At 44.7% G+C, this 20,765-nt stretch overlaps 1 protein-coding gene and 1 pseudogene across 7 annotated transcripts; both read right to left on the bottom strand.

Annotated features, from left to right (window-relative positions):
* Window positions 1-6,517, bottom strand: part of LOC115176456 (chloride channel protein 1-like) — a 50,606-nt pseudogene extending 44,089 nt beyond the window's left edge.
* Window positions 6,518-7,748: 1,231 nt separating this feature from the next.
* On the bottom strand, window positions 7,749-20,079 carry LOC115176571 (caspase 2, apoptosis-related cysteine peptidase). 7 transcript variants are annotated; one of them, XM_029736634.1, is made up of 13 exons: window positions 20,035-20,075; window positions 19,496-19,582; window positions 19,190-19,346; window positions 18,593-18,754; window positions 18,335-18,457; window positions 16,497-16,569; window positions 15,865-15,956; window positions 14,195-14,377; window positions 11,893-12,021; window positions 11,713-11,803; window positions 11,414-11,602; window positions 10,124-10,233; window positions 7,749-10,016 (listed from the first exon to the last, which is right to left on the bottom strand). In XM_029736634.1, exons 3-13 carry the CDS (start codon window positions 19,340-19,342, stop codon window positions 9,882-9,884), a joined length of 1,440 nt encoding a protein of 479 aa, XP_029592494.1. In that variant the 5' UTR covers window positions 19,343-19,346; window positions 19,496-19,582; window positions 20,035-20,075; the 3' UTR covers window positions 7,749-9,881. The 7 variants fall into 7 exon arrangements, with proteins under 7 accessions (XP_029592494.1, XP_029592497.1, XP_029592498.1 ...); XM_029736637.1 differs by lacking the exon at window positions 19,496-19,582 and having other exon boundaries at window positions 20,035-20,079; XM_029736638.1 differs by lacking the exon at window positions 19,496-19,582 and having other exon boundaries at window positions 19,190-19,343.
* Between the last annotated feature and the right edge of the window lie 686 nt (window positions 20,080-20,765).

Raw genomic sequence — 20,765 nt, 5'->3', positions numbered from 1 at the left:
ACCCAGACTACAGCCTACTGAACAAGACAATAGCTTACTGACTGACTATAGTCTATTGACTGACTAAAGCATACTGACCCAGACAATAGCCTTCTGACCGAGACTATAGACTACTGACCCAGACTATAGTCTACTGACTGACTATAGGCTACTGACTCAGACTACAGCCAACTGACTGACTATAGACTACTGGCTTACTATAGCCTACTGAATTTTTAATGGCTACTGACCCAGACTACATCCTACTGACTGACTATAGCCTACTGACCCAGACAACAGCCTACATAATGTCTATAGCCTACTGACTGACTATAGCCTACCTACCCAGACTATAGTATACTGATCCAGACTACAGCCTACTGACTGCCAATAGCATACTGACCCAGACTATAGCCTACTGACCCAGACCATAGCCTACTGACTGACTATAGCCTACTGACCCAAACTATAGTCTACGGACCCAGAGTAAAGTCTACCAACTGACTATAGCCTACTGACCCAGACTACAGACTACTGACTGACTATAGTCTACTGACCCAGAACACATTCTACTGACTGACTTTAACCTACTGACTGACTATAGTCTACTGACCCAGACTATAGCCCACTGACCCAGACTATAGTCTACTGACTGACTATAGCCTACAGACCCAGACAATAGCCCACTGACCCAGACTATAGTCTACTGACTGACTTTAGCCTACTGACCCAGACTACAGTCTACTGACCCAGACTATAGCCTATCTACTGACTATAACTTATTGACCGAGACTATAGCCTACTGGGTCAGTAGACTATAGTCTGGGTGTCACATCCTGACCATGGTAAGAGGTCATTTTCTGGGTCAGGGCATGACAAGGGGTGTTTGTTTGACAGTCTGTGTTGTTATTTCTATGTTGTGGGTTCTAGGTTTTCTGTTTCTATGTCGGGTGTTGTTTGGGGTTGATCTCCAATTGGAGGCAGCTGTTTCTTGTTGCCTCTGATTGGAGATCGTATTTAGGTAGGGGTTTTCTTATTGTATGCTGTGGGTTGTTAATTGTGAGTAGTGTGTTTTCCTGCTCTGCGTCACGGCTTTATTGTTTTGTATTTTCAAGTTTATTGTATATGGCATTCGGTTTCACGATTCAATAAAAGATGTGGAACTACAATCACGCTGCGTATTGGTCCGATCCTTCAGAAAGCCTTGACACTGGGTGACTATAGCCTCAGGATCCAGACGACAGCCCACTGACTGAATATATGCTATTGACCCAGACTATAGCCTACTAACCCAGACTATAGTCTACCGACTGACTATAGCCTACTGACCCAGTCTACAGCCTACTGACTGACTATGTCCTACTGACTGACTATGTCCTACTGACCCAGACTATAGCCTACCTACCCAGACTATAGCCCATATACCAATACTATAGTATACTGATCCAGACTACAGCCTACTTAACAAGACTACAGCCTGCTGACTGACTATAGCATACTGACCCAGACTATAGTCTACTGACTGACTACAGCCTACTTACCCAGACAATAGTCTACTGACCCAGACTATAATAGTCTACTGACCCAGACTACAATCTACTGACTGACTATTACCTACTGACCCAGACGACAGCCTACTGACCCAGACTAAAGCCTATTGACTGACTATAGCCTACTGACTAGTCAAGATAATTCTCTTGGGAGGTAATACGGTCTGCATTTGATTGTGAGGAATTCTAGGTCTGGGGAACAAAAGGACTTGAGTTTCTGTATGTTATCACAATCACACCATGAGCAGTTAATCATGAAACATACACCACCCCCTTCTTCTTCCTGGAGAGTTCTTTATTCCTGTCTGCGCAATGTACTGAGATCCCAGCTGGCTGTATGGACAGGGAAAGTATATCCCGAGAGAGCTATGATTCCGTGAAACAGAGTATGTTACAGTCCCTGATGTCTCTCTGGAAGGAGATCCTCGCCCTGAGCTCATTTACTTTATTGTCCAGAGACTGAACATAAGCAAGTAATATACTCAGGAAGTGGTGGATTGTGTGCACGCCTCCTGAGTCAGACTAGAAGTCCACTCCAAATACATCTTCTCCGCCGGTGGCGTCTTGGAGCAGCCTCTGGGATAGGTTAAATTGTCCTGGGGGGTACGAACAAAGGATCCAATTCGGGAAAGTCGTATTCCTGGTCATTATGCTGGTCAGTTACCGTCGCTCTGATATCCAAAAGTTATTTCCGGCTGTATGTAATAACACAAAAAACGAAATACTGCAAAGTTGCTTAGGAGCTAGAAGCATAGCTGCCATGTCTGTCGGTGCCATCTTGCCACATCAGAGAAATTGAGGCTGTTCCAAGGTCTCCAACTCAATATTAAAAAGGTGTTCCTAATGTTTGCTATACTCAGTGTATAGATGAGTGGTGGGCCATGCAATCTTGTACATGAAGAAGCAACAAGCATTCAGATTCTCTTGTTGAAGACAGGAGAGAACGAGGGAGGACTAGGTTCTCTACAGCGTCACATATTTATGTCATCACACCAGCAGATCAGACAAGCACATAACACCTGAGCACAGAACACTATTGAGGTTAGAGAGAGAGAGAGAGAGAGAGAGAGAGAGAGAGAGAGAGAGAGAGAGAGAGAGAGAGAGAGAGAGAGAGAGAGAGAGAGAGAGAGAGAGAGAGAGAGAGAGAGAGAGAGAGAGGAAGAGACAGATGGAGAGACGTACAAAGGAAAAATACCAATTAGCTGAATGTGGACTACAGGAGAAAGAGGGGAGAGCATGCCCCCATCCATATTGACAGGGCTGTAGTGGAGCAGGTCGAGAGCTTCAAGTTCCTTGGCGCCCACATCACAGCCTCAGGAGGCTGAAAAGAGTGGTGCGGTCAGTCCAGTACATCACTGTGGCCGAGCTCCCTGCCATCCAGGACCTCTATATCAGGCGGTGTCAGAGGAAGAACTTCTACCCGTGAGCCATAAGACTGCTAAATAGCCAGACTACTGAATAGTCAATGAATGGTACCCAAACTATCTGCAATGACTATCTTGCACTGACCCTACGCACACTCACTAGACTATATACTGTATACAAACCATATGCACACACTAACTCACACACATTACATTGACACTCCCACACATACACACAGACCAACACAACAGAAAAACACATACATACACATTACACACACTTTTACACGTCATTTGCTGCTACTACTGTTCTTTATTTTACACGTATCTATTCAGATGCCGTCACTTTACCCTGCCTTCAGGTACATACAGTTGAAGGTGGAAGTTTACATACACTTAGGTTGGAGTCATTAAAACTTGTTTATCAACCACTCCACAAATATCTTGTTAACAAACTATAGTTTTGGCAAGTCAGTTAGGACATCTACTTTGCGCATGACAAGTAATTTTTCCAACAATTGTTAACAGACAGATTATTTCACTTATAATTCACTGTATCACAATTCCAGTGGGTCAGAAGTTTACATACACTAAGTTAACAGTGCCTTTAAACAGCTTGGAAAATTCCAGAAAATGATGTTATGGCTTTAGAAGCTTCTGATAGGCTAATTGACATAATTTGTAACAAGGGTCGTATAAAGGGGACCAAGGCGCGGCGTGTAGAGTGTTCATACTTTTCTTTAATGAAACACTTAACCAAAAACAAGAAAACGACAGCCAACAGTTCCGTCAGGTACACTTGACAAAACAGAAAACAACTACCCACAACAACACATGAAAAACAGGCTGCCTAAGTATGGCTTCCAATCAGAGACAACGATAAACAGCTGTCTCTGATTGGAAACCATACCTGGCCAAAACATAGAAAAAGAAAACATAGAATGCCCACCCACCTATCACACCCTGACCTAACTAAACAAGAAAAACACAGCTTTCCTAGGTCAGAGCGTGACAGTACCCCCCCTCCCCCTCAAAGGTGCGGACTCCCGGCCGCAAACCTGAACCTATTGGGGAGTCCGGGCGGTCATCCATATTTGGCGGCGGCTCTGGTTCCGGGCGTAGAACCCCCCCCCCCCCCGCCCACTGATCCCCCCGCTTCTGTGTGTCCGGAGGAACCAGACCGTGGGTCATCGCCGGAGGCTCTGAAACACCAACCGACGCTGAAGACTCCAAGCTGAAGGCCGCCGCTGGAGGCTCCGGGCTGCGGACCGCCGCCGGAGGCTCCGGACTGGGGAGCGTCGCCGGAGGCTCCGGACTGAAGAGCGTCGCCGGAGGTTCCGGACTGAGGAGCGTCGCCGGAGTCTCCGGACGGAGAAGCGTCGCCGGAGGCTCCGGACTGGGAGGCGTCATAATAGGTTCCGGACTAGTGACCGTTGCTGCTGGCTCCATGCCATGGATCATCTCTACAGGTTCCGCACCAAGGATCATCACTGGAGGCTTCTTACCATGGATCATCTCTACAGGTGCCGGGCCATGGATTATTCCTACAGGCTTCGTGCCATGGTTTATCCCTACAGGCTCCGGACCATTTATAATCCCTCCAGGCTTCTTGCCATGGATTATCCCTACAGGCTCCGGGCCATGGATTACCTCTGCAGGCTTCGTGCCATTGAACATCCCTACAGGCTCCGGGCCATGGATCATCACTAGAGGCTTAGTGCCATGGATCATCTCTACAGGCGTCGGACCATCGATTATCACTGGAGGCCTTGTACGTGGAGCTGGAACCGGTCTCACCGGACTGGGGAGACGCACTGAGGACCGAGTGCTCAAAGCAGGCACCGGCAGTACTGGGCTATGGCTGCGAACTGGAGGGAGAGTGCGAAGAACAGGCACAGGACGTACTGGATTATGGAGGCGCACTGGAGGGAGAGCGCGAGGAGCAGGCACAGGACGTACTGGGCTATGGAGGCGCACTGGAGAGAGAGTGCGAGAGGCAGGCACATACTCACCACAATAAGCACGGGGAGTTGACTCAGGCCTCACCCCTGGCCCAGCCAAACTACCCGTGTGCCCCCCCAATTTTTTTTGGGGGGGGGCTGACTCTCGTTCTTCCCAGGTAGGCTCCGATATCGCTCGATTACCTGGCCCCAAGTCCAGTTTCTCCTCTCCATCCAATCCTTATGTGACCAGGTGTCCATTTCTGCCTGGGCATGCCGCTTGATCCAATCATGGTGGGTAGTTCTGTAACAAGGGTCGTCTAAAGGGGACCAAGGCGCGGCGTGTAGAGTGCTCATACTTTTCTTTAATGAAACACTTAACCAAAAACAACAAAATGACAGCCAACAGTTCTGTCAGGTACACTTGACAAAACAGAAAACAACTACCCACAACAACACATGAAAAACAGGCTGCCTAAGTATGGCTTCCAATCAGAGACAACGATAGACAGCTGCCTCTGATTGGAAACCATACCTGGCCAAAACATAGAAAACGAAACATAGAATGCCCACCCACCTATCACACCCTGACCTAACTAAACAAGAAAAACACAGCTTTCCTAGGTCAGAGCGTGACATCATTTGAGGCAATTGGAGGTGTACCTGTGGATGTATTTCAAGGCCTAGCTTCAAACTCACTGCCTCTTTGTTTGACATCATGGGAAAATCAAAAGAAATCATTCTCTCTACTGTTATTCTGACATTTCACATTCTTAAAACAAGTGGTGATTCTAACTGACCTAAGACAGGGAATTTTTACTAGGATTAAATGTCAGGAATTGTGAAAACTGAGTTTAAATGTATTTGGCCAAGGTGTATGTAAACTTTCGACTTCAACTGTATCTACCTCAAATACCTCGTACCTCTGCATATTGATCTGGAATTAGCTCCATTCTTGATCTGGTACTGGTACTCCCTGTATATAGTTCCATTCTTGATCTGGTACTGGTACTCCCTGTATATAGTTCCATTCTTGATCTGGTACTGGTACTCCCTGTATATAGTTCCATTCTTGATCTGGTACTGGTACTCCCTGTATATAGTTCCATTCTTGATCTGGTACTGGTACTCCCTGTATATAGTTCCATTCTTGATCTGGTACTGGTACTCCCTGTATATAGTTCCATTCTTGATCTGGTACTGGTACTCCCTGTATATAGTTCCATTCTTGTATTTTATTTTATTCCTTGTGTTACTATTATTTAGTTTTTTACTCTGCATTGTTGGGAAGGGCTTATATGCAAGCATTTCATGGTAAAGTCTACACCAGCTGTATTCGACACATTTGACAAATAAAATTTGATTTGAAAATGAGAGAAGTGGACGGATGGACAGACGGGCAGAGAGTGAGAGGTGGACAGACGGGCAGAGAGTGAGAGGTGGACAGAGACGGACGGACACTCAGACAGGTAGAGAGTGAGAAGTGGACAGACTGATGGACAGACAGACAGAGACCTACCAGGGTCTGTTGGTATCTCAGAGCCTTCCTTTGCGACGCATCTGCAGCCATTGACACGCTGTCACTGACCCAAAAATAACCCCACTGGTGGCTTCAGCATTTCCACCCGCACTCTCAGCTAAACACACACGTCAAGAGTGCACACACTTTCTTACATATGCATTCTAACACATTCATACACACACACACACACACACACACACAAGTTCAGTGCACACACACACACTTGAGATTAACACTTGTTTAGATCCAATCTTGTCTAGTTGATCCAGAGGTGGTGTTCCCTCCACCTGTCCTGTAAGACAGTCAACAGAAAGACGTCTGTACAGAGACTCCTGGTAGTGATATGAGGCAGCGACAGACGCAGCGCTTTCCTCTATTAGAACAGCAGACACCTAATCACACACACAAAGCAGGGCTCACGTTAACCACACCGATACTGACATACACGCCTCTTATCCCCGTGAGCAGGCCAGCCAGACCCATGGGCCATTAGATCTTTGCTTTTGGATGGAGTGTTCTTGTTTGGACAGTCAGGGGTGAGGGTGATGCCACCCCCCACGGGGCTGCCCCTGCAACGTGAGGGTGGGTGCACATAATACCCCCATGACAGGTATCAACTCATCAGCCAATGATGCAAGGCTATCCCTTCAAACCCCTCACATGCTCCAAGCCATCATTCCCCCTGCTGTATTAACATACCAATTCCCTATCAGCAATCTGTAATGGACTTCCCTAGGCCAGATGTAGCAGTCACCATAATGCACACTGCCATCTATCCCTTCTGATATAATGGTTTTCAGTCTGGGTTGTAGGCGTGCATCTCAAAAGTCTGAAGTGGTTCTCACTCAATCATGTTTACTGATCTGAAATCACCTGTTTCCATTTCAGCCGGATGAGACAGCATGGCACATGGCCGGCCTAAAGAGAGCGAGAGAGAGAATGGCCCCGGCCCCACCAATCCCTTAACCCTTCTCTGCTTTGGAGACCACACACCACCACATCACAACCTAATCTCACGGCATGGTGGTGGCCAGAGAGAAATGTGTCACTCCGACCGCGAGCGAGTGTGTGATGTGTATCAGGGAGAATGATTATGGACAGCTGGCTGAGGCACTACCTGATACACAGAGAACATTACCACAGTGGTGGTGGTCAGTGTGTGAATCATGACGCATATCATACAGTCATGAAACAGTCCTTACTACAGGGTTATGTGAGTTATACTATACCAGTACACTGAGAGGGGGACTGAATGTACACTGCGATATAAACAAACAGCAACAAGGAGAGATCAAAATATATCATGCATAGTGTACACATGTACAGTGCTCTCATACACACTCATGCACGCAGCACACAGTGCATGTCAACACAACTTATAGAAAGTCAAGTCATAGAAACAAAACAAAAGGCTGTTTATTTTCTTGAACATTTGGCAGTCTTTGCTTTAGACATAAATACAGTCATCTTCCCCCACATCCCCAGCAGCTCCTTAGCTTACGGCAGTGAACCACAGCCCTCAGTACTTCACTTTCAAGGGATAACCTACTTCACCACAAAATCCACTTTCTGAACATTTACAATTTCAAAAAAACATGGCTTTCAACCACACCGATTGTGTAGATGCTATATTGTTCACATGAAGTTAGTTGAAACCGAACTAGAGGCTTCAAACCGAATGGAAAACGTCTAACATCTGGCACTTTGATTTTGGGGTGAACTGTCCATAGAATTACAATACTATTTAACAGGATCTCTATAGAACTGTCCCTTATAAAGATGATCACTACGCATTGTCTCTGTGATTGGTTGGTCAACAGCTCAATTCATACTGTTCCTGTCATATCACTCTTCCCTACAACACTGTTAGAATCAAACACATTGCTACTCATTCTGAGAAACATCAATATTGCTGCTCATACACTTGAATGTGATGCATCGTCCTATGTAAATGATAAACCAAGTGATTTAAAGACAATACTTAACACATATTTCACATTGCACACATTGCTATGGAATATTGCATATCAAATCGAAAAGGAAAATACTGTAGCTGCTTTAATATCAATCAATACATCTTTAAAACATCCATGCCACCGTGCTTCTACACCTGCATTGCTTGCTGTTTGGGGTTTTAGGCTGGTTTCTGTACAGCACTTTGTGATATCAGCTGATGTAAGAAGGGCTATATAAATACATTTGATTTGATGTACATCCATCTTGTGAACTGAAATCTTAATGGTCAAGGAAACATTGAGTGGATAACTTAGGTCTCAAGTTGACCAGATGACAAGCAGTTACATAGAATTCTAACATAATTCATTGGTGTAACATATAAATGTAACTCATTTAAATAAAATGTTGACATTTCTTTCATCACATCTAGGTAATAAGTCTGGTTACCAGTGTAGTTCCAACATTAATGAACCTAAATGTTTTCTTTAACCTTTATTTAACTGGGCAAGTCAGTTAAGAACAAATTCTTATTTACAATGACGGCCTACCCCGGCCAAACCTGGATGACGCGACTATGGGCCAATTGTGTGCCGCCCTATGGGACTCCCAATCACAGCCAGATGTGACACAGCCTGGATTCGAAACAGGGACTGTAGTAACGCCTCTTGCACTGAGATGCAGTGCCTTAGACCGTAACCCCCTTATGGAGGTAGAGAAATGGGAGGGGGAGGAGGACAGTTGTTTGTGAGAGAAATGGTCATGACTCCATTCTATTCAAATGGAATGCAGTACACTTGTTGCCTCAATAACACATCAAATCATTGCTAACAAACCTGAAACTCCCAATATCATATCTACTTGTTCCAGTATCCTTCAATGGAAGACTCAGATTACTAGGAGGGTGTAAAAACAGTAAGGTATTGAAATGCAGCTCCCTCCATGCTGCATCCTCAGCCAATAACTTTACACCACCACCTGTCTGCCCATCAGATGGACACACACCTTCATTTGGTCAGGGGCATTTCCTATTCTAATGCATATAATGGCATGCATTTTATAATAAACATTTTTCAATACAAAAAGGAGACAAGGGCTTTACAATTCTTACAAAAAACAGCTTAAAAATGATTTGATACAAAATAAATTGATAAAAATAGATCTGCATACAAAATACATGTTTAAAAAAAGAATAAACTTGAAACCAAAAAGTTACTGTTTAGTTAGAAATTAAAAGCGATACATTTAAAAATATTCTGGTGTGTTAGCGAGCTAAAATATTTCCTAGAACATTTCAATCCCATTTCTAACTGGCACAGATACACATATACCAAGCCTAGCTGATAGGTAGGTACACACATCAGCTGCATACCAGTCATGTATACTTCATGCCCATTACCAAGCACACAGACTTACAACTTGTTCCATTTTCCTTTCCAAGAGTTTGTCTGTGAGAGAGAATTTGCACAGCAAATGTGAATGAATGAATCCTCTGTGAGTGTGTGTAACAGTATGTGTCAGTAGTGGGTGCGGTATGTGTGTGGTGCTGTGGGGGTGCAGAAATGTGTGCGTGTCAGTACTGAGGGTGGTACTTGGGGAACAGGTAGAGGTCTTTGCAGAGGGAGCTGGTGAATTCAGACATCTCCTTACAGCGATGGTGGGGGGTGCCAGGAGCATAGCCTTCTCTGTCTTTAATACGACCATTCACCTGAGGACAGAGGATACAAAAGGTTACTAGCACTGAATTTGCTGATAACTACTTTATTGAGGGAAAATGTATTTACTATGACTGTGATATGTGGTGTGTGTGTTTACCTGCACCAGTATGTCTGATAGGTGTGTGTCTCTGGCTCTGAAGCGGAGCGCTGAGTTGACCTCTTGGATGAACCAGGATCCTCTCTTGGTGTTCCTCATGGCTGCAGTGCCTAGCAGGGCCCAACAGACACTACATTACCTAGCAGGGCCCAACAGACACTACATTACCTCGCTGGGCCCAACAGACACTACATTACCTAGCAGGGCCCAACAGACACCACATTACCTAGCAGGGCCCAACAGACACTACATTACCTAGCAGGGCCCAACAGACACTACATTACCTAGCAGGGCCCAACAGACACTACATTACCTAGCAGGGCCCAACAGACACTACATTACCTAGCAGGGCCCAACAGACACTACATTACCTAGCAGGGCCCAACAGACACTACATTACCTAGCAGGGCCCGACAGACACCACATTACCTAGCAGGGCCCGACAGACACCACATTACCTAGCAGGGCCCAACAGACACCACATTACCTAGCAGGGCCCAACAGACACCACATTACCTAGCAGGGCCCAACAGACACTACATTACCTAGCAGGGCCCAACAGACACTACATTACCTAGCAGGGCCCAACAGACACCACATTACCTAGCAGGGCCCAACAGACACCACATTACCTAGCAGGGCCCAACAGACACCACATTACCTAGCAGGGCCCAACAGACACCACATTACCTAGCAGGGCCCAACAGACACCACATTACCTAGCAGGGCCCAACAGACACCACATTACCTAGCAGGGCCCAACAGACACCACATTACCTAGCAGGGCCCAACAGACACCACATTACCTAGCAGGGCCCAACAGACACTACATTACCTAGCAGGGCCCAACAGACACTACATTACCTAGCAGGGCCCAACAGACACTACAGTACCTAGCAGGGCCCAACAGACACTACATTACCTAGCAGGGCCCAACAGACACTACATTACCTAGCAGGGCCCAACAGACACTACATTACCTAGCAGGGCCCAACAGACACTACATTACCTAGCAGGGCCCAACAGACACCACATTACCTAGCAGGGCCCAACAGACACTACCTTACCTAGCAGGGCCCAACAGACACCACATTACCTAGCAGGGCCCAACAGACACTACAAAGAAATACCACCAAATATTCCAACATTCACATCATAATCCGACTCAGACAACACACATAAGCACACACACATAAGCACACACACATAAGCACACACACATAAGCACACACACATAAGCACACACACACACACACACACACACACACACACACACACACACACACACACCTTTGAGGGAGGCGAAGCCGCAGATCATGTCAGAGCGCTGGGGCAGTTTGACTCTGAGCCTGCCTCTCTCCTCCGTCTGCCTGGTGTCTCCATCCCCCTCTCCCTCCCTCCCTGCATCCCTCTGTTCACAGCCAGGAGACTGGGTCCTCTCTGGCCCGTCTGACTGCTCCACCCCACAGTCCATCTCCTCTGGAGGGAGACAGAGACAGAGAGAAGACGGGTTAGAAGAAGAGAACAGAGGAGGGAGGGTTGGGGAAAGGGAAGGAGGGAGAGAGGGCAGCGAGATCATGTGAGCTCACCTCCTCTGCAGGCCTGAATGAAGAACATCTTGGGTTTATTCTGCAGTAGAGGACAGTGGGCGTTGTCAAACGCCTCAAACACCCAGTCCAACTGAGAGAGAGAGACAGAAATTCAATTAATATGATTATTATCATCAGAGAGAAAGGGTTTCACTCTCAACTGAATGAGGTCCCACACACCTCCAGTAGCTGTCCGTCTGTGCCGTAGATAGCCCCCTCTACTCCATGGGACAGCAGACACACCACACAGCTGGATACGGTCTGGTGCTGCTGCCGTCTGCCAAACTGCTCAATGCACGCCCGCATGCCCTGTCAGAGAGAGATCAATCAGGTATTAAACTATATTCTAATTACATAGCACTTCTAGAATTATTTTGGTACATTTTGTCACAAAGTGCAAGCGCCACTAGTTATATAGAGAGGAAGTGTAGAGCTGTAAATTCACCTTTTGTTATTTACATTGTAAACAAATGGTCATGAAAGACCAATTCTACAAACAGCTGTCTCCACTAGCTAACACCATGACTCTAATAGCAACAGGTCTATCTGAAGATCAAGGCAAACAAATGCCTGAGTGCCACTGATTGAAGCTAGTGGGGGATCCACCGATATAGTCCATGTTGGTTGAAGCACTGCTGTACCTCTGGCACCACTGTCTTACACTGTGTGTGTGTGTGTGTGTGTACAGTTGAAGTTGGACATTTACATACACTGAGGTTGGAGTCATTAAAACTTGTTTTTCAACCACTCCACAAATTTCTTGTTAACAAACTATAGTTTTGGCAAGTCGGTTAGGACATCTACTTTGTGCATGACACAAGTAATTTTCCCAACAATTGTTTACAGACAGATTTTTTCACTTATAATTCACTGTATCACAATTCCAGTGGGACAGAAGTTTACATACACTAAGTTGACTGTGCCTTTAAACAGTTTTGAAAATCTAAGAATGATGTCACAGCTTTAGAAGCTTCTGATAGGCTAATTGCCATCATTTGAGTCAATTGGAGGTGTACCTGTGGATGTATTTCAAGGCATATGTTACGGATACAGGTATCCTGTGTGTATTTCTTTTCTCTCCTTCTCACAGGTGGCAGTCATCATTCCCTAATCAGTCGCTAATCTGAAGACACACCTGCTCCTTTTCCTTTACCCAATCACATCCCCTTTCCCTTGGTTTAAAAGTATCCCAATCAGTTCTCTCTGGAGAGCTCTCTTTTGTTTTTGCACCTACATGTCACTTTGTCCGTTAGCCTGTGAGTATTGTAATGGTGTATGACTGTTTGTTGGTGAGAAAAGGGGATAACCAGCTAAGTCGCCCATGGGCCTACATTACCCGTAGGAAAACAGTGTCTAAATCCCCTAGTTAGAACTGGGCGGACCACCCACTGTATTTCTGGTTAGTTAGCTAGCTGTTCTTAAAGCAGGCTAGATTAGCTTAGGGGTTTGTTTGGATATTTATTATTTCTTTCCTTGGGTCCAGCTCAGCCCCTTTTTCCCACACCCCATTTACCGTGTGTTTAACAAATAAACCACAAGTGTTTGACGGTAGATTAAAGTTGTCTGTGGTTATTAGTTCTCACTGTTCCTTTTCACTATTGTGATTTGCATGAGATATGTTACGGGCCTCGTTTCCATCCCCCCGAGACTGCAGGGCCAAAGGGGTTCATAACAGCATACCTTCAAACTCAGTGCCTCTCTGCTTGGCATCATGGGAAAATCTAAAGAAGACCTCAGAAAAAAAAGTTGTAGACCTCCACAAGTCTGGTTCATCCCTGGGAGCAATTTACAAGCGCCTGAAGGTACCACGTTCATCTGTACAAACAATAGTACGCAAGTATAAACACCATGTGACCACGCAGCCGTCGTACCGCTATGTGGATATATTGAAGCAACATCTCCAGACATCAGTCAGGAAGTCAAAGCTTGGTCACAAATGGGTCTTCCAAATGGACAATGACCACAAGCATACTTCCAAAGTTGTGGCAAAATGGCTTAAGGACAACCAAGTCAAGGTATTGGAGTGGCCATCACAAAGCCCTGACCTCAATCCTATATTAAATTTGTGGGCAGAACTGAAAAAGCGTGTGCGAGCAAGGAGGCCTACAAACCTGACTCAGTTACACCAGCTCTGTCAGGAGGAATGGGCCAAAATTCACCCAACTTATTGTGGGAAGCTTGTGGAAGGCTACCTGAAACGTTTGACCCAAGTTCAACAATTTAAAGGCAATGCTACCAAATACTAATTGAGTGCATGTAAACTTCTGATCCACTGGGAATGTGATGAAAGAAATAAAAGCTGAAATAAATCACTACTATTATTCTGACATTTCACATTCTTAAAATAAAGTGGTGATCCTAACTGACCTAAGACAGGGAATTTTTACTAGGATTAAATGTCAGGAATTGTGAAAAACTGAGTTTAAATGTATTTGGCTAAGGTGTATGTAAACTTCCGACTTCAACTGTATGTCTCTGTTACCGGAGCTGTGAGGTCTCTGCGGACGGTGACTATGTAGTCCAGCTCAGTGAACACCTTCCTGAGGACCTCCTCATCCACCTCCCCTCCCTTCCTGGAGTCCAGGTCAGGAGCAGCACAGGGGTCAAAGGAGACGTTACTGATCACCAAGGCCAGGCCACGAGGACTGGACACCATATTATAGGACTGAAGGGGAGAAAGAGAGGAGAGGGGGAGGAGAGAGAAAGTGTGAGGGGAGGAGAGAGATGCAAAGGGAGGAAAGCGAGAAGAAAGGGAAAGGATGAGAAAAGAGGGAGGGACAAGAGACACAAAAAAGCAGCATGAGAATATGACATGGTTTACCTGAAGGAAAATAATGTGCTTACATTGCTGCTGTTCTCAGCAGTGTTTGTTGTGGTTTCTGTCCATGTACTTCAATGACAGTTTTACACCCCAGTGGAGCTCAGTGATGAATCATCCCCAACCTCAGCAGGTTTACAGAGACTTCAACATATGGGCTGGGGGAATTCTCCCCGTGTCTCTTTCCTGTAAAACTGACTGTGGTCTAGACAGACACCGTCTTCTACGGACCAGTGGCACTCCCCTGGTACTGTCTAAACTCTGTCTATACTGCAGAAGTCTAATAGCTGTCTGTTTAGAGTGGAGACACGTCAACAGCTGTTACAGGTTGAGGTGGATGAATAGGAAGATCTGCTCTGCAGCTCCCTAGAAATACCTTGGGGGACAAAGCAGCTAAACAGCAGCTGGAAACACATTCTGGACACAGGAAGTGTATGCATGTGTTTGTTGCAAAGGTGCATGTTGCAGTGGCTGCTGCCTTGAAACTAACTGCCCTAGGGGATTGCATAAAGTTGCATTGTATTATAATAGTTGTATTTGCAGTGACAAATATGAGAACCAAAAATATACATCAGTTAACAACGTTAATTGTCTCAGGTAAGAGATACCAGACAGAGACGGTTGTGTTGTACCTGTTGGCAGTGACATGGTACAGACAGGTGATTTACTGGTTTGTATTAACAGTGAGCGTTGTACCTGTTGGCAGTGACATGGTAAAGACATGTGATTTACTGGTTTGTATTAACAGTGAGCGTTGTACCTGTTGGCAGTGACATGGTACAGACAGGTGATTTACTGGTTTGTATTAACAGTGAGCGTTGTACCTGTTGGCAGTGACATGGTAGACAGGTGATTTACTGGTTTGTATTAACAGTGAGCGTTGTACCTGTTGGCAGTGACATGGTAAAGACAGGTGATTTACTGGTTTGTATTAACAGTGAGCGTTGTACCTGTTGGCAGTGACATGGTATAGACAGGTGATTTACTGGTTTGTATTAACAGTGAGCGTTGTACCTGTTGGCAGTGACATGGTAAAGACAGGTGATTTACTGGTTTGTATTAACAGTGAGCGTTGTACCTGTTGGCAGTGACATGGTACAGACAGGTGATTTACTGGTTTGTATTAACAGTGAGCGTTGTACCTGTTGGCAGTGACATGGTACAGACAGGTGATTTACTGGTTTGTATTAACAGTGAGCGTTGTACCTGTTGGCAGTGACATGGTACAGACAGGTGATTTACTGGTTTGTATTAACAGTGAGCGTTGTACCTGTTGGCAGTGACATGGTACAGACAGGTGATTTACTGGTTTGTATTAACAGTGAGCGTTGTACCTGTTGGCAGTGTGAGAGGTAGAAGTCTGGTGTACAGGGAAGAACAGGGCTGGTGATGGGACTGTCTGCATCCAGACACATCTCCATTGACTCTGAAACACATATTAGAATGACATTACACCCTGCATGCATTTCATTCCATAAAATACACCAGTGGAGACAAACAATTACAATAACGCCCATCAGAGCAGGGTTCCATTCAAGGTCACGTTTCTGCCTTGAAATGGAAGCTGTTAGCAACATATAATGGTGTTGTAACAACCTTTGTACTACAGCTATGTGAGCAAGTCACACGGGCGTGGTGCCTGCAGGTGGTGAGACTGGCTGGGCAGTGGCACTCCATACCAAGGCTACAGCACACTGCTTCCACACTGATCAAAGCATACAACTGGACTCAATTGGGACATTTTCATTTTACACAGTTTTATTGGGTTTATTAAAAATAAGCTTTTTACTGAGTTGCAAGCCATCAAACAGAATGATTACATTTATACCTTTTTCCCCTCCCAAACAACCACACAAACAATCCCTCCCCCTTCCCACGATCTCCTAGGAAACGTGCAAATATTGTGAATGAAACAGTTGTAAAACTGATCTTGAATGCACCCAGCTCAGATGACTGCTCTACTCACCTTGTGTTCTGGCTCTCTTGGCTGGAACCATCCCCTCCTGGGTGGGCAGTGGGAGGGGAGAGTCCACATATCTCTGAAGGACAAAGGAAATTGAGAATTGAACCATGTTTTAACTTACCTTCGACCTCAATACAATCTGAACATTTATAGGCGAAACCAGTTCATTGCTTATTTTTTCTCTCTCGTCTGCAGTGTGAATACCAAAACATCCAGAGGCTTGGGTTGAGAGTGATGGCTGATTCTCATCTCTCTCCTAATCTATATCTCTCCTCCTCTTTTCTTATTCCCCTCTTTCTCCCCATCCCCCTCTCTCTTCCTGTTACAGCAGTCTGTAGCCTGGGTTGGGAGTGTTCTGGTCACTTCTTTCTCTAGCGACTACCTGGGGGGGGACAGTCTGTAGTAGGGTTGAATGGCAGGAACCCGGTTTCCGAGATTTACCGTCCAAAACCACTCCCCTTTCCCGGGATAAATAACTGCGAGAAACCGTTAAATTATAATAAATGACTTATATGAACAGCATGGCGTGAAATGGAACTGTTAAAATGATATGCGATGTCTAAATCTGGTTTCTCTACGGCCGCTGATTGATGAATCAATGCTCAGGGGCGAGACAGGCAGCCCATCTCAGTATGGAGCGCAGTTCACAATGCATGTAGACCTACTGTATTGGTATTTTATTAGGATCCCCATTAGCTGTTGCAAAAGCAGCAGCTACGCTTCCTGTATCATCTCATCATGGTAACGTTTTGTCTTGTGACAGGTAGGCGTACATTGACTGCAGCATAGCCTATGCTACAGTAATATAAAGACCGAATGCCCGTCTAATTTACCCATCTACATCTGGCTTTCAGGGGTCACCTTGTTTTTGTAAATATTTTTTTTTATTGCAGTTCGAGAGTTTTAAAAACAGCCTATCACTTTATCGTTGCTTTAAATCAGTGAACACGCTATCAACTCCATTCAAATTGCATCCAAAATAGATAATTCTGTTCTAAATTGAGATAATGTTCTAGCCTACCTCTTTCAGGTCATACATTATTAGCCTTATATTTAGCTAATTAATGATGGGTAATGCATAATAAGCATCTAACTTTTAGCCTCTGTCTCTGTCTCTTGCACAATACGCAAGCGCCTGTGCTCCACTGGCCTCTCCTAAGTTCTGAATCCCATGCAGGAAAAGCTAGACAATCTTTTTTGCATTTCTTACACCAATAGACTATTCGAAGAAGGACACAATATATTTTTTGCTGAATGTTAAATACAGCAGCCAACAGAACTCACGGGTAGTTTGAAAGAACAGTGAATGCGTGCGATGGCGGCAGTTATTTATTCAGACCCATAACCATTCAATCTTCATGTTCTCTTCTGCTTTATCATGGTTTGAACGATGTGCGTAATTCCAGTCCATATATTACAGTATAATACAATACAGTAATACAGTTCCCACTCAAAAAGATTAGCCTACTGGAGCTTGTTTCATGTATTTACCCAAGAGAGCATATAGCTAGCTACATCTATGGGGTTTTATGTTTCCCTGTCATGTGTAATGCGCAGTAGCCTATATCCTATAGATAATGGCACAATTATTTGGGCTTTGGGCTCATTAAATGTCTTTAATGTAGGGCTCGTAAAAATGTATCAGACTCAGGTAGCATTAGGTTTGAATGTTTTTCATTACATATGCTTTATGTTTTTGAATGACACTTCCAGTTTTGGAGGGAAATACAGGGTTACTCGGGAGAAAAGTGATTTTATTCTTGGGATGGAACATTTGTAAAATACCAGGAAAATATTCTAACTTAGTCTGTAGCTTGGCTTAGGTGTTGGGTAGAGCTCACCTCTTTCTCACCATCTTTAACTGGGGTCTTTGTGAATGGGGCGTAGCGGCCTGAAGCTTGGATTGGGCATGTTGTGGAAATCACCTCCTCAGCCCTGTCTTTCACCTTAGCTGTCTGGGGACACTGTGTAAGGGGCACAGTTTGAGGCTTAGGTTGGTTGTGGCGCTCACCCCTCTCCCTTTCTATCTTTGTCCTTCTGCTCGTCTGTCTGGATCAACGTCTGATTATTGTGTTGTGTGGCACCCAGTGCCCACTCACTTGTCTCTCTCCGTCCCTCTCTGGTGACTCTGTGAGCAGGGCACATAGGTGCTGCTGCTCTGTGTCTCTCAGTGCTGAGCAGAAGCTGCTGAAGGCTCTGGGACCACGTTTGGGGAGCAGGGACAGCAGACGCCAGCTCCGCTTGTGGGAGGTCGGCTCCACCTGGGGAACAACGGATATCAACACAGATTACAAAAAATAGAAAGACATGGTAATCTACACCAGGCTTTCCGAAACTCGGTCCTGCCCCCCCCCCCCATGCATGTTTTGGTTTTTGTCCTTGCACTACACATGATTCAAATAACCATCTCATCATCAAGCTTTGATTATTTCAATCAGCTGTGTAGTGCTAGGGAAAAACATTTTTAAACATGCACACAGGGGGCAAGGACGAGTATCAAGGACCGAGTTTGGGAAACCCTGATCTACACTAACATTCACATTTGATTACATGATTGAAGTTAATGACATAAATCAACAATAAGACATTTAGGCCATGAATGCATGCATTTTTTGGACGTTGATAGTGTCATAAGTCACCCGACCTGGTAGTAGTAGTATCGAGCTACACAATTTAACATTGTGAACACAACATACCAGGATGCTTTCTGCCATGCTGTCGGTAAGAATGTCGTCTGTCTGCAGCGACTGAATGAACAGCTCGTCTACCACCATCTCTTTGCAGAGAGTCACAGAGCATTTCCGTAGCCCCCTTCTGTCTCGTTCCAGCATACCGCATTCCCCCAACATTCTGCTACGAGACACAGGAAAACGCTTCATTTACTGTCAACTTCCATTCTTCTTGCAAAACCGTGGCGCGGTATATAGGCCTAGCTTCTCAACAACAACGTATTAACGTTACTCATTGGCATTGTATCTAGCTATTATAATAGCTCAACTTACCTTGCTTTCTAAATCGTAGTGGTAAGGATCCTGAATGTGTCTTTCTGTAAGACAACTAACATCATACTAGCTAGCTATAGTAGCTGTCTGGATGAATACGAGAAAGAAATTGGTAGTTATATCTCCTATTCTTTCCAAAGTCTGGTAAGACTCAGCAGCAGATACTTACAATGGCTGTTAGGTAGCAAGCTGTCTCCAGCTAACGCGTTAGCTAGCTAATAATTAATGTGTGAAGGAATAGTTGACATCACTTTTACGTCCGAACAATACTAAATTGTAAGCAAATGTCAGTATCGTTGCATTTCAGAAAACAATGTACATTTAACTTTAGATATGCAAATAGCTAACGTTAACCAGTCAGGTTCGCTTAACACATTGTTACATCGGCATGCTAACGTTGGGATGTTATTTTTTTCGAGGATTTCAAACATTCAGAACACTTTCAATGCGTTCATCTGCTCCCAAACCATATGTCCTTAAAAATAGATTTAACTAACTGTATTTGAAGTTATTTCGCACAATTTAACAACATAACGTACCCTACTAAACCAACTTCCGCGCCTCTGCAATGTGTGGAAATGGTAGTGGTCTAAATTCATTGTGTTGAATTACAGCCAATGCAGTTCGGGGGAATTTGGATTGACGTTTTCCTGGGCGAATACAAGTCAGTTTTCCCATGGCCAGGGCGTGGTTGGAAACATATTAATCAAATGAATTTTGAATTTGTATCTGTTGTTACAGTAAATGATCAACCAATTGATAAGATCATGGAAGACTAACATAAACAGCTATCTAATGTTTAGACGAAGTAGAGAGGATGGCATGTAATTTGTAGGAAATAAGAGAGTGGGATTCAGGAATGAACTGGAAACAGCTCACATCTGTCCACAAGGAATTTTTGATTGTGAGAAATCCATGTTTGCCCAAATACTGTTGATTGATGTGAGAAATGATACTTAAAATGGCACGACATAATAGACCTTATTGCGCAAATGGAGCCAAATATGTTGTATTTATAGATACACTATGAACATACGGTGCATTTTGAAAGTATTCAGACCCCTTGATTTTTTCCACATTTAGTTACATTACAGCCTTATTCTAAAATGGATTAAATACATTTTTTCCTCATCGATCTACACACAATACCTCACAATGACAAAGCGGTAAAAGGTTTTTCAAAATGTTTGCACATTTTATTTACATAAGTATTCAGACCCTTTGCTATGCGACTCGAAATTGAGCTCAGGTGTGTCCTGTTTCCATTGAT

The sequence above is a fragment of the Salmo trutta genome, chromosome 37 (assembly GCF_901001165.1).
Source record: "Salmo trutta chromosome 37, fSalTru1.1, whole genome shotgun sequence".
NCBI classification, from domain to species: Eukaryota; Metazoa; Chordata; class Actinopteri; order Salmoniformes; family Salmonidae; genus Salmo; species Salmo trutta.
This window is presented reverse-complemented; position numbering and strand designations above follow the sequence as displayed.